The sequence below is a fragment of the Microcaecilia unicolor genome, chromosome 4 (assembly GCF_901765095.1).
Source record: "Microcaecilia unicolor chromosome 4, aMicUni1.1, whole genome shotgun sequence".
In the NCBI taxonomy this organism is placed as follows: Eukaryota; Metazoa; Chordata; class Amphibia; order Gymnophiona; family Siphonopidae; genus Microcaecilia; species Microcaecilia unicolor.
Window position 1 is genome coordinate 20,207,678 of NC_044034.1, and position 13,226 is coordinate 20,220,903.

The 13,226-nt window shown below is 44.9% G+C and overlaps 1 protein-coding gene across 1 annotated transcript in view; it reads left to right on the forward strand.

Moving 5' to 3' along the window:
- C2CD3 (C2 domain containing 3 centriole elongation regulator) overlaps nt 1-13,226 on the forward strand; it is a 374,295-nt gene that overhangs the window by 303,420 nt on the left and 57,649 nt on the right. The window contains exons 30-31 of the mRNA XM_030200012.1: nt 10,506-10,720; nt 11,806-13,063. Of these exons, the coding sequence (XP_030055872.1) occupies nt 10,506-10,720; nt 11,806-13,063 (1,473 nt within the window). The remainder of the gene's footprint in view (nt 1-10,505; nt 10,721-11,805; nt 13,064-13,226) is intronic.

Below are 13,226 nucleotides of genomic sequence, written 5' to 3' on the forward strand. Positions count from 1 at the left end.
CTGTTTTCTATCTTTTAACCAGTTTTTAATCCACATTAGAATACTCCTTTCATGGTATAAACTTACACTGGCAACAGAGATTTTTTTTGCACAGTGGTTTTATCTTCCAACAGTGACAATTTTAAGAATTGAAGTAGACTGTCTGATAATTCTCTTTTGTTACTGAGTGCTTTTTAGATTCCTTAGTGCATTGGATCAGAAACGCTGTGTGTATAATAACTTATTGTTATTGGTATATTGATTTAGTAGAAGTATCTACCCTGGAAACTGGACTTCACGTCATGAAGAGCACATGGAGAATATTCGCAGATTTCATGAGTCTTTACAGCAGGCTGAATGGAATACACACAGTGTCGGAGAACTCGATGCACAGTCTCGGTCGTCAAGTTCTTCACTTCTTACAGCTCTCAGGTATGTAAATCAAAACTATGTGCGAAATAAAGTGGCTCATAAGGAGACCTCCTCCCTCACTTCCCTATAACATCATCAACAAGACATTAGCTGGGAGGATGGACTTATGCTACTCATTATTGCCAGAGTCATGCTATAATTACCTCTGCTGCATAAAATTTGGACATTTTTTCTTTGGCCTTATGCATCATCTCTGTAGTATGGTTAGACCTTACTGGTACTATTACAAGGGACCAAACTTTACTAGTGTTAGTAGCACTACTGCTGCATTCATGCCATTCTACTTGTCCCCTCCTTCAGGCTCTGTATAATGAAATGAATATGGCTAGGAACACCTGCTCAGGGATAGTCTAAGCTATGACAGTTTTAAGTAATATATCTGTCTCTGAGGACAAACGTCAAATTATCAAAAATGGGTGATGTTATTTAGTGGAGAGGAGATTGTCTACCCCTAAAGTGGGTTCTGTTTGTTCCTTTTTTTGGTGAATTTTGATAAATTGAGTCTTTGACCCTACCTCTGTGTGTGCTGTGACTGATGTTCTGTTCCTCTAGTCAGTCTGAAGCTGGGCAGCCTTCTGGGATAGTTACTTATTTTTATTTCTTGCTATCTCAGGACTGGGGTGGACAGGTATAAATTTTTCTGTGGAGGAGCTTGAGTGCTTTATAATGGTCCACAGTTCAGCAGGATAATTGTTGAGGAGGGTGGGGTACAGCAACTGTCCCATTTCTGCAGGAGTTCTGCTTTACCCAGATTTACCACTGCCTGGAGGGAGACTGCTTCTGGCACTGCAGTAAAAAAAATTAGCTGCCAAAACAGAATTTTTTTCTTCTGCCCGTCTTCGGGTCCCTTTTTCCCTCTTCCCTTAATATTTTTTTTTAGTAAGTTTGCCTCTTTTTTTAAGTTTCCTTTATTTTCCGATCAGCAGGCTATGTTTAGGCAGTGACTCCAGTTAGATTTTTCCTGTCTCTTTTTTCCTCAGTGCCTTGCGAATTTTTCTGGCACCATCAAGCCTTTTGATTTTGCTGCAGAAGTCTTTCTGTCCATGTCATCTAAAGTTCCTAGTGGCTTTAAGCACTTGTACCCAGTGCAGTCGGACCATCTCTGGCGCAGACACCCATTCTTGGTGTCCTCTCTCTGCTTATGCACAAGAGAACACAGGTGTCCAGAGAGGCTCAACAGGAAAAGATTTTTGTAGCCATGTCCCTCAACGCTTGCATCGACATCAGGGTTGGCGGCATCGACGATTACATCGGCATCGGGAGCATCAGTCCCAGGTATGGCTGCTTCGATACCTATGGATGCTGGGAGAAGTAGTGCATTGAGTGGGTCTCCACCTGGTTGACGCCAGCTGCTGGATAGAGCCCCCAGGACCGGCCAGTGTTGGGCCTGACCCCGAGGTGATGTGAGGATTCAACGTCATCCTCATCATTACCACAGAGTCTGGGTGCAGACTTCAGGTGAAGGCTAAGAAGCATCAGCACCGGTCCTCCTCGACACATGGTGCCGGGAGCTCCGGGGTGTCAAAAGAATCGGCACCCAAGAAGCATCGGCGCTGGAAAGATCGCTCCCCCTCCATTCAAGAGGTGCCGATGCGCCAGTCTCCGAGCAGCCAAGACCCGAGTCCTGTCTCAACCCCAGGGTTCTGCAACCTGTCTCTGGGCCGGAACCTTAGCTTTTCCCAATGTCGGCCTTCGATGAGCATATCCAGTCCTTGTTACATGAACTGCTGGATGGCCTCATGCAACGGTGTGCGCCTGCCATACCTCCCGCGGCCCTCAGCCTGTGGTGCGGCGTCCGACACAGGTGTCGCATGTGGTACCAGTGTCAACTGCCACCCATGCCAATACCCCCTCGTGTCGGTGGAGGAAGCTGCACCAGAGTCGAGGCGGGAGCTGTCTCCTCAACGCCCCTCTCAGGGACATGGTTCCTCTACATAGAGGCAGGCTCAGTCTTGACACTCCCATGCAGAGGTTTTGTCCGACACTGATGAGGAATGCTCATGGAAGTCAGAGGAGGATCCAAGGTATTTTTCCTCGGATGAGTCCTGTGGCATTCCCTCTGAACCCTCCCCTCCACTTGAAAGGAGCGGAATTTTCCTTTCTGTAACCAAGCTGGTTTCTGAAGGTTACTGTACAGGTCAGAGGCTGTAGAATCTATATTGTTATGAAAGAATGGTTCATGCTGGTATAGGCCAAGACCAGCAAAGGTGAGATCTCAGGTAAATACCCCTACAGGGCGCCTATGACACTTTCGATGTGGCATCCAGGATCTCAGCTCAGAGTATAGCAATGCGCAGACTCTCATGGCTTCGTGTTTCTGACTTGGAGCATTCTGTTCAGATAAGGTTGGTGGATGCCTAATGCCGGGGGGATAACCTTTTTAGAGAGAAGATTGAGGAGGTCGCTGACCAAATTGAGAAACATATTGATACCATCTCTTGTATCTCCCACCAGACGCCTTCTGCACCTGCCCTCCTCATCCAGGAGGTTTACCAAGTCGGGAAAGGGTGCCTACTACCCACAGATACGTAGGTACACTGCTCCCTCTTGCCAGCCTGCTCAGTATGCGCCTAAAACCTCTGTTGCTCCCCAGCAAAAGCAAGGGGCAAGCTTTTGATTGGCTCCAGCAGAGCATATTTGCTGTCAAAGCGTCCGTACCGGATGACCTTCCAGTCAGAGGGAGACTGAAGTTTTTCTACGGAAGGTGGCCCCTTATAACCTCCCTCTGGTGGGTTCTTCAAATAGCCCGTCTCGGATACGCCCTGAATTGGTTTCAAAAACCTCCAAATTGTCTACCGAGAGCTCATTACTTCAGTTCTTAGCACAAAAAGGTACTTACAGAGGAACTCTCCGCTCTTCTGAAGGCCCACGTGGTCAAGCCCATTCCACCAGTGGAATAAGGGCAGGGATTCTATTCCAGGTACTTCCTCATCCAAAAGAAGACAGGGGGCACCAGATCACAGCCTCTGTGTCAGGAGGCCGTTCGGATGTGACAGGCTCACCAGCACAGCATATTCCTTTGAGCCACTTATCTGGCGGGCAAAAACAACAGTCTAGCTGACAGACTGAGCAGCGTTATGCAACCACACGAATGGTCTCTCAGTGTCCCGTCCGTGGCCGTGACAACCCTCAGACTTACCCTGTTTCTGGGAGTCAGTGTCTGTGCTGGCTTCTGCTTGTCTCTGTGTCTGTCTTAGGTTCTCTCTGGCTCTGTGTGCTGATTGCCCTACTGAACCTCACCTGTGTGGGCTATGCCTCTTCCAAGATGGCTGCCGCCTCTTCCTCTCTGCCAGTATCCAAGATGGCTCCCGTTGTTCCTTCCTATGGGATGACTGCTCTGTGTGTCAAGCCTCTGTTTGGTTGCAAGGTAATTGCTGCAGCTGTGGCTCTGGTGTTGAAGGGCTTTATTAATCACTTGAAGACTACAGTCCTGGCCTTTGCATCTCATCTAAAGGTCCTGGTGTATAGAGTGCTCTGTACACAGTTTCAGTGTCTGCTCTGTGTGAGTTTCTATGTTTGTTTAGACTAGCTAGCTTAGGCACCGTGTGGCTTGTAGCCTGTGTATAGCTTTGCTAGTGCTCTGTGTTTGTGTAGACTAGCTAGCTTAGGCACCGTCTGGCTTGTAGCCTGTGCATAGCTCTGCTAGTTCTCTGTGTTTGTTTCCAGTGCATGACTAGCTAGCTTAGGCACCGTGTGGCTTGTAGCCTGTGCATAGCTCTGCTAGTTCTCTGTGTTTGTTTCCAGTGCATGACTAGCTAGCTTAGGCACCGTGTGGCTTGTAGCCTGTGCATAGCTCTGCTAGTTCTCTGTGTTTGTTTCCAGAGCATGACTAGCCAGCCTAGGCACCGTCTGGCTTGTAGCCTGTGCGTAGCTCTGCTAGTTCTCTGCGGTTGTTCCTAGGGTTAGACTAGCCGCCCTTGCTAGCCTCTATCCCAAGTCTGTGTTTGTTTCCAGTGCATGACTAGTTAGCTTAGGCACCGTCTGGCTTGTAGCCTGTGCATAGCTCTGCTAGTTCTCTGCGTTTGTTCCTAGTGTTAGACTAGCCGCCCTTGCTAGCCACTATCTCAAGACTGTGTTTGTTCCTAGTGTTAGACTAGCCGCCCTTGCTAGCCAGTATCCCAAGACTGTGTTTGTTCCTAGTGTTAGACTAGCCGCCCTTGCTAGCCACTATCCCAAGACTGTGTTTGTTCCTAGTGTTAGACTAGCCGCCCTTGCTAGCCACTATCCCAAGACTGTGATTGTTCCTAGTGTAGACTAGCCAGCTTAGGCACCGTCTGGCTTGTAGCCTGTGCATAGCTCTGCTAGTTCTCTGTGTTTGTTCCTAGTGTTAGACTAGCCGCCCTTGCTAGCCACTATCCCAAGACGGTGATTGTTCCTAGTGTAGACTTGCCAGCTTAGGCACCGTCTGGCTTGTAGCCTGTGCATAGCTCTGCTAGTTCTCTGTGTTTGTTCCTAGTGCAGACTAGCCAGCTTAGGCACCGTCTGGCTTGTAGCCTGTGCATAGCTTTGCTAGTTCCCTGGGTTTGTTCCTAATACTTGACTAGCCAGCTTAGGCACCGTGTGGCTTGTAGCCTGTGTAAAGCTTTGCTAGTGTCTGTGTTGTTTCCAGTGCATGACTTGTTAGCTTGGGCACAGCTTAGTTGTTAGCTGGTGTATAGCCTTCCAAGTCTCCTGAGTTTGCTCTGTGTATGTTCCTGTGTATGACTGGTTTGCCTAGGTATAGCGTTCCTATTAGCCTGGGTACAGTTTACTAGTCATTGTGTTGATTCCTGCCGACTGCCAGAACCCGGACAGTCCCTGCTCGTCTGCCTTGCCTTCGCCTAGGTGCCAGGGGGCACTCCTGGATCTTCATTCCTGCTGTTCCTGTAAGTCCTACCGGCTGCCAGAACCTGAGGGCTCAACCCTCGGGGAAAGGCAGTCAAGTGTAGGTGAAGCCTAGGTCCAGGGTGTTCCAGTTCCGCGGGTTCCGCTCCAGTGTGTTCCAGTCCAGCGGGTTTCACTCCTGTATGTTCCAGTCCAGTGGGGCCACTCCAGTGTGTCCAGTCCAGCGGGCCCCACTCCAGTGCGCACCCGTCCGGTGCGTTCCAGTTCCGAGTGTTCCGGTGTAGCACTCCAGTCCGGAGTTCCGGTCCAGTCTTGTTTCCTCTCTACCTGGAAGGTGATTTTGCCTGCCACTGCCGCTCCACGGTAGTGGCCTATGGACTCACAAACCCCGCGCTCCCGGGGAAGAAGCCTGAAGGTATGCCAAGGTCCTCGAGAGCGCGGCAAGCACGAGAGACGCGACACTCAGTATGGGCATTGCCTGCGAGATCTTGTGAGCATGAGGCACCCCCTCAGTGGATCTCTTTGCCACCTGAATCACAAAGTCCCTCAGTTCTGTTCCAGGCTTCAGACTCACGACAGACTAGTGTCGGATGCCTTCCTCCTGCATTGGGGACGGTTCTTCCGTATGCGTACCCTCCCATCCCTGCTGAAACTCAAGCAAGACCACAGGACATTGATCTTAGTTGCACCTTACTACCCATGGCAGATCTGGTTCCCTCTTCTTTTGGAGTTATCCACTGAAGAACAGTGGAGATTGGAGTGTTTTCTGACCCTCATCATGCAGAATGAGGGATCTCTTCTACATCCCAACCTTTAGTCTCTGGCCCTCACTGTCTGGATGTTTTGAACCTAGAATTTGCTTGTCTCGGTCTGTCAGAGGGTGTCTCCCGGGTCTTGCTGGCTTCCAGGGAAGATTTCACCTAGCGGTGTTACTCTTTTAAATGGAGGAGGTTTGCCATCTGGTCTGAGGACAAGGCCCTAGATCCCATTTCCTGCCCTACACAGACCCTGCTTAAATACCTTCTGCACTTTTCTGAGTCTGGTCTTAAGACCAACTCCATAAGGGTTAGCCTCAGTGCAATTAGTGCTTATCATCAACGTTTAGAGGGTAAACCCATCTCTGGACAGCCTCTAGTTTGCTTCATGCAAGGTTTGATTTTGTCAAAGCCCCCTGTCAAACCTCCGCCTGGGTCATGGGACCTCAACTTCATTTTCACCCAGCCGATAAAAGCTTCTTTCAAGCCTCTGACTTCCTGCCATCTGAAGTACTTGACCTGGAAGGTAATTTTCTTGGTGGCTGTTACTTCAGCTCATAGAGTCAGTGAGCTTCAGGACTTCATAGTGGATGCACCTTATACTAAGTTTCATCACAACAGAGTAGTCCTCCACACGCACCCTAAGTTCCTACCGAAGGTCGTGTTGGAGTTCCATCTGAACCAGTTGATTGTCTTGCCAACAATTTTTCCCCGACCTCATGCCCTCCTGGCGAGAGCGCCTTGCACATCTTGGACTGTAAGTGAGTATTGGCCTATTATATGAAGCAGACAGTCCTCCAGCTTTTTGTTTCTTTTGGTCCCAACAGGATGAGGGTCACCATCAGGAAACACACAATTTCTAATTGGCTGGCAGATTGCATTTCTTTCACTTATGCCCAGGCTGGGCTGACCCTAGAGGGTCATGTTACGGCTCATAATGTCAGAGCCATGGCTGCGTCAGTAGCCCACTTGCAGTCAGCCTCCATTGAAGAAATTTTCAAGACTGCGATGTGGTCTTCAGTCCACGCATTCATATCTCATTACTACCTCGAGCAGGATACGAGGCAGACAGTGTTGCAGAATCTGTTTGGGGTCTAGAATCCAACCCCACCCCCTAGGCCTGTTTTGTTCTGTTCCAAGCTGCACTCTGATTCAGTTTGTATATAGTTTCAGGTTAATCTGAGTTATGTCCTTGCCGTTGTGAGGCCCAATTCTCCAGTGTTTGTTATTTGTAGTGAGCCTGGATGCTAGGGATTCATCACTTGTGAGAATAAATAGGCCTGCTTGTCTTTGGAGAAAATGAAAGTACATACCTGTAGCAGGTGTTCTCCGGGGACAGCAGGCCTTGCATTATCATAAATCCACCCACTTCCTCTTGGAGTTCTCTCCTATTTACATTTTTATTTTTGCTGTAGAATCTAACTGCGGGAGACGCACCCTCGCAGCAGGTGAGAAGGCACAGTATGCGTGGTGGAGTGTCTCTCATGCCCCACAAAGCTCTGTTTTGACCAAAGACTTGCTGACCTGAACATGTATACCCTGGAGGAAAGGAGGAACAGGGGTGATATGATACAGACGTTCAAATACTTGAAAGGTATTAATCCGCAAAAAAATCTTTTCCGGAGATGGGAAGGCGGTAGAACGAGAGGACATGAAATGAGATTGAAGGGGGGGCAGACTCAAAAAAGATGTCAGGAAGTATTTTTTCACGGAGAGAGTGGTGAATGCTTGGAATGCCCTCCCGCGGGAGGGGGTGGAGATGAAAACGGTAACGGAATTCAAACATGCGTGGGATATGCATAAAGGAATCCTGTGCAGCAGGAATGGATCCTTAGAAGCTTAGCTGAAATTGGGTGGCGGAGCAGGTGGGGGGAAGAGGGGGTGGTGGTTGGGAGGCGAGGATAGGGGAGGGCAGACTTATACGGTCTGTACCAGAGCTGGTGATGGGAGGCGGGACTGGTGGTTGGGAGGCGGGAAATACTGCTGGGCAGACTTATACGGTCTGTGCCCTGAAAAAGACAGGTACAAATTCAAGGTAAGGTATACACATATGAGTTTATCTTGGGCAGACTAGATGGACCATGCAGGTCTTTTTCTGCTGTCATCTACTATGTTACTATGTTTTGAGCTTGTTTGAAGCTCCAGACCAGGCAGTACAGTGCTGTGTTACCCATTACCCACTTGTGGGAATATAAGGCCTGCTTTTTGCTTTTCAGAAAGCGTTTGACAGAGTCTCTCATGAGAGACTCCTGAGAAAATTAAAAATTCATGGAATAAGAGGCAATATTCTGTTGTGGATTAGGAATTGGTTATTGGACAGAAAACAGAGGATAGGGTTAAACTGCCAATTTTCTTAGTAGAGGAGGGAGAATAGTGGAGTGCCTCAGGGATCTGTACTGGGACCAGTGCTATTTAAAATATTTGTTAATGATCTGGACTTGGAAACGATGAGGGAGGTGATTAAATTTGCAGACAGCACAAAACTATTCAAAGATGTTAAAATGCATGCAGATTGTGAAAAATTGCACGAAGACTTTAGGAAGTTGGAAGACTAGGCATCCAAATTGCAGATGAAATTTAATATGGACAAGTGCAAAGTGATGCACTTTGGTAAGATTAATCCAGAACATATTTTTGTGGTGCTAGGTTCCACTGTAGGAGTCAGCACCCAAGAAAAAGATCTAGGTGTCGTCGTGGACAATATGCTGCAAACTTTTGCCCAGTGTTTGGTGGCAGCCAAAAAAGCAAACAGGTTGCTATGAATTATTAGGAAAGTGATAGAAAATAAGACAAAGAATATTATAATGTCTCTATATCGCTCCATGGTGCACCCACACCTTGAGTATTGTGAGCAATTCTGGTCATCATAACTTTAAAAAGATATATCAGAATTTAGAAAAGATTCAAAGAAGGACGACCAAAATGATTAAGGCAGTGGTTCCTAAACCTGGTCCTAGAGGCACCCCAGCCAGTCAGGTTTTCAGAATATCCACAATGAATATTCAGTGCATGCAAATATCTCTCATGAATATTCATTGTGGATATCATGAAAAACTGACTGGCTGGGGTGCCTTCAGGACCAGGTTTGGGAACCACTGGATTAAGGGGGTGGAACTCCTCTCATATGAGGAAAGGCTTAAGAAGTTAGGACTCTTCAGCTTGGAAAAGAGACGCCTGAGGGGGGAATATGATAGAGGTCTACAAAGTACTGATTGGTGTAGAATGGGTAATCCTAAATCGATTTTTTACTTTTTCAAAAAGTACAAAGACTAGGGGACCCTAAAGGAAGTTACATGGTACTACTTTAAAAATATTTTTTTCACTCAACGAATAGTTAAGCTCTGTAATTCATTGCCAGAGGATGCAGTATCAGCAGTTAGTGTATCTGGTTTAAAAAAGGTTTGGACAAGCTCCTGGAGTAAAAGTCTATAATCTGTTATTGAGATAGACATGGTGAAAACCACTGCTCATCAATGGGATCAGTAGCATGAATTACTACTATTTGGGATTCTGTCAGGTAATTGTGACCTGAATTGTCCCTGTTGGAAACAGGATACTGGGCTAGATGGACCATTGGTCTGACCCAATATGGCTGTTCTTATGTCCACCCACTATTTTTAATCTTAGTTTCCAATCCTGTTAGTAGGTCCAATTACTTGCTCCCATTTTGCTGCTAATATTTAGCAGCTGCTAGCCCCATCCTACGCAATCTTCTCTGCCATTTAACTCCTTGCCTATTTCCCAGCCCCAGTAAGCATAATTTTGTCTTGTTCAGAATGCATATCTCCATCCCTTCTTCCATTTCCTTTAATACATCCCCACAAAACTGGGGGGCTACCAAATGTGTAAAAATGTGCTTTGTTTTCCACCTCATATCAACATGCAACCAAAACCCCTTCAATCTGACTGGTGTGAGATATCATCGTTACTATTTTATATGTATTTTCTCTTATCAATACATAGATTGAAGATTCCCTCCTTTTTCAAAGATTATCTTCCAGTCCCTGTCATTAATTGTCCTCCCAAATCCCCATCCCACAGCTGCATAAATTTATACTTTTTAAAACTCCCTCCTCTCAAGTATTTGTACAAATTAGAAATAGCTCCTTTTAACTTTTTAAGTACAAACCATATATTTTCAAGATCCTCCTCATCCTCTAGGTCATCTTCTGCCCTTTTCTTGTGCCCTTATAAAATGCTGAATTTGTATTACTGGAAAAAAAAAGTGGTTTTTGATGGTCATGCTTTCGCTTTGGCATGGACAATCTGTCAAGTTCCAGGCTGCACCATTACATTTACCAGTGATATCACTGGATGTCGTCTTCTCTAACCCATCTGCTGGTAAGGGGCAGAACCCATTGGTCTGGACTGATCTAGTAAAAATCAAGGAAAGGAAATTAGCAGGTAAGACTAATTTTCACTTTCAAGTATTTTATAAGCATCAGAATGGCAAGTGATATCAGGTAGAATTTCAAATTCTGTATACATACTGGTGTTTTTCATTGGGCTTTACAGAAGGAATCTTAGTGAGCTGGATGAAATTCAGAGATACTTCAACCAGAAGTTGAAAAGATCTTTCATGCCCTTGGACCATGACAGATCACCAAAGAAAAATCAGGATATTCTTGGTGGTCAGCAAGAGTCAGTGACTGCTGTTCTAGACACTAATACACACAATCTTCTGGAAAAATCCAAGCAGCTGGTCTCACAAGTTGGAAACTTGATTGATGGTAAGGAGTACTCTAATGTAAAATTAATGGGATACGTTGGTTCTAGAATATTCCATCTGTCAGAATGAAGGTTTATTTTCAAGTCTTCTGAAACCACCAAAGTAAAGTATATGGAACATGCATGGTAAAGCCAAATAGTGATGGATCTATGACTGGACTCTCTTGCTACTAGCTAAAGCTAGCAAAGAAAATCAATAATTGCCATGTATTGGAAACCCAGCATTTGCAAATTTAGCTCATACATATTGTGGATATCCTGAAAACCCAGCTGGCCTTGAAGTCTCTTTAAAAAGCATTTATTTTCCAAATTTGGTATACAGCGGTGCTCACAGCATGAACCCAGCACAGGCCGTGTTTTGTCACCCTAGCTGCCTTCCTGCAGACCCAGGCACTATGTTTCTATGCTTGTCATGATGACATTCATATAGTTTTATGCTCTTATGGCTGACCTATATGAACCCCTGAAGAAGGCTTTGGTGCTGAAACATGGCCCATGTTGGGTTCATGATGTCAGTGCCATCTTCCACTTTTGTGTATTATCTACATTGATCTGTGGAGAATTCTTTTTCCTGTTTTGTTTGTGAGGTCTCTTTGACAGGTTTGGGAAGCCCTGAGTTAGAAGAACAAAACAGAAAATGGCTTTACTTCATCTAGAGCTAGAGTCATGATTGTTCAAGTGACAGTTGTGCTCTTATTGTTTGAGTGGCTTGCATAAAGATCTAAAATCAAAATTGCTTGCATAACATTTTCAGCTGTAATAACTTGCAATACAGAAATTCATAGTAGCAGGTATATACAGGATACAAGATGATTTACTTTATTAAATGTATTTATTTATTCATTCATTCATTCATTCATTCTTATATCCCACAATTATCCAAAAACAAGTTTCGGTTCAATGTGGCTTCATCAGTCAGAATGGATTACATTTTTATTGAACTCTTTTGACAACATCTTCATCCAGATATAAAACAGCATACATAAATGTATAAGATCAAGCCAAGTGTAAAAAATGAGTTCAGATGAAAATGATTGAGGCACTTTTATTTCTAGTCTTATACTAACACCAGTGCTTATTTGTTTAGATTTACAGGTTATAAGTAAAGATGTCAAAGAACCTTTCACTATGCCTTCCAATAATATTGAGAATAAAACACCCGAAGGACCTCCATTCACTCAGTACAAGAGAAATGTTGAACCTGTAATACAAGAACAACGAGCAGTAGAAGCCAAAAGCACCCATATGAATACGCCACTTTTCTCTTCTCTTGGATCTCTAAGTTTTAGAAGGGATCCAGATGACACATTTGAAGAGCAAGCTGTCATTAGAAATGAAGCATATCTGCCAATAGGGCAGAACTTGTCAAAGAAGTGTTCAAATAATTTTGTCCAATCATGCACATCTTTAAGCATACCGTGCCAAAAAGATGTAGAGGTGTTGCCTATGGTGCGCCAAAATGAGTGCACATTAAAGGTGGAATGTTCTCATGAAGATACTTCTGCTTTCCCCTCTCTTGAAACCTGTGGCAGTAGAAGAGGTATGCTTGATGAATTCCTAAATCGAGCAGTTCCTGAGCAGGAAAACCTGACAGAGGAGCCAGAAAATGCAATCCAGTCATGCAGTGAAGAAGATTATGAAGAGAATATCATAGAACCAAGAACTCTGAATGAAGTAACAGCCATGACTGATAAAACCAGCCCTTGGTCAAGTATTCTTTCAGAACCTGAGCAGGAGCCTAGAAGACAATCATTAGATGTAGGCAGTATGGAACAATCGGGGTCCACCGAGAGTCTCTTCGAAGATAAGCAAGTTGTCAGTTTAGTGCAAGAAGACCATGAAAAAACGACTAGTGCTGCTAAAGCCAGCGATTTTCAGTCTACAGAAGATAGTATAGCATCTCTAGAGAGAGAAGACTTAAGAGGTTCAGATGGCGATATTGAGACAGATGATTCAGAACCACTTCAGCTTCCACAGTCATCAAGGAATCACCATGTCAGAGAAAAATCATTAGATGGTATTAATTTCAACACGTCTCAATCTTTGAAACATGAAGAAGCAGAAGACCTAGGTACAGAATGCAAATCCCAGAGGTTTTCCAGAAAACCAATTCATTTGTTAGGTGGTGGAGACTGTGAAGTATCTCAGGGAAATACCATAACTACATTGGGCAAAAGTGAACCTTCAGATTCAGACTTTGAGCAGTGTGATGACACAAATGAAGATCTGCATTTTAACAAATCTATGCAGTACAAATCCTCAAGATGCATTGGAAACTCTGATAGCGAGTGTCTTAGATATTTATCAACCACACTAGATAAAACTGCAAAAACTGAGATTGCACTGTATCCTTCATGCCTTATCTAGAGCTCTACGCTGTGGTACTCTTTTTTTTGACTTTCAATTTATTGTATTTAAAATACTTGCATTACAAAGAAATGTATTCCATAGGGTTATATAAATAAGCTGAACAAATGAAAATAATCATAATCAATATAAAGGTATACC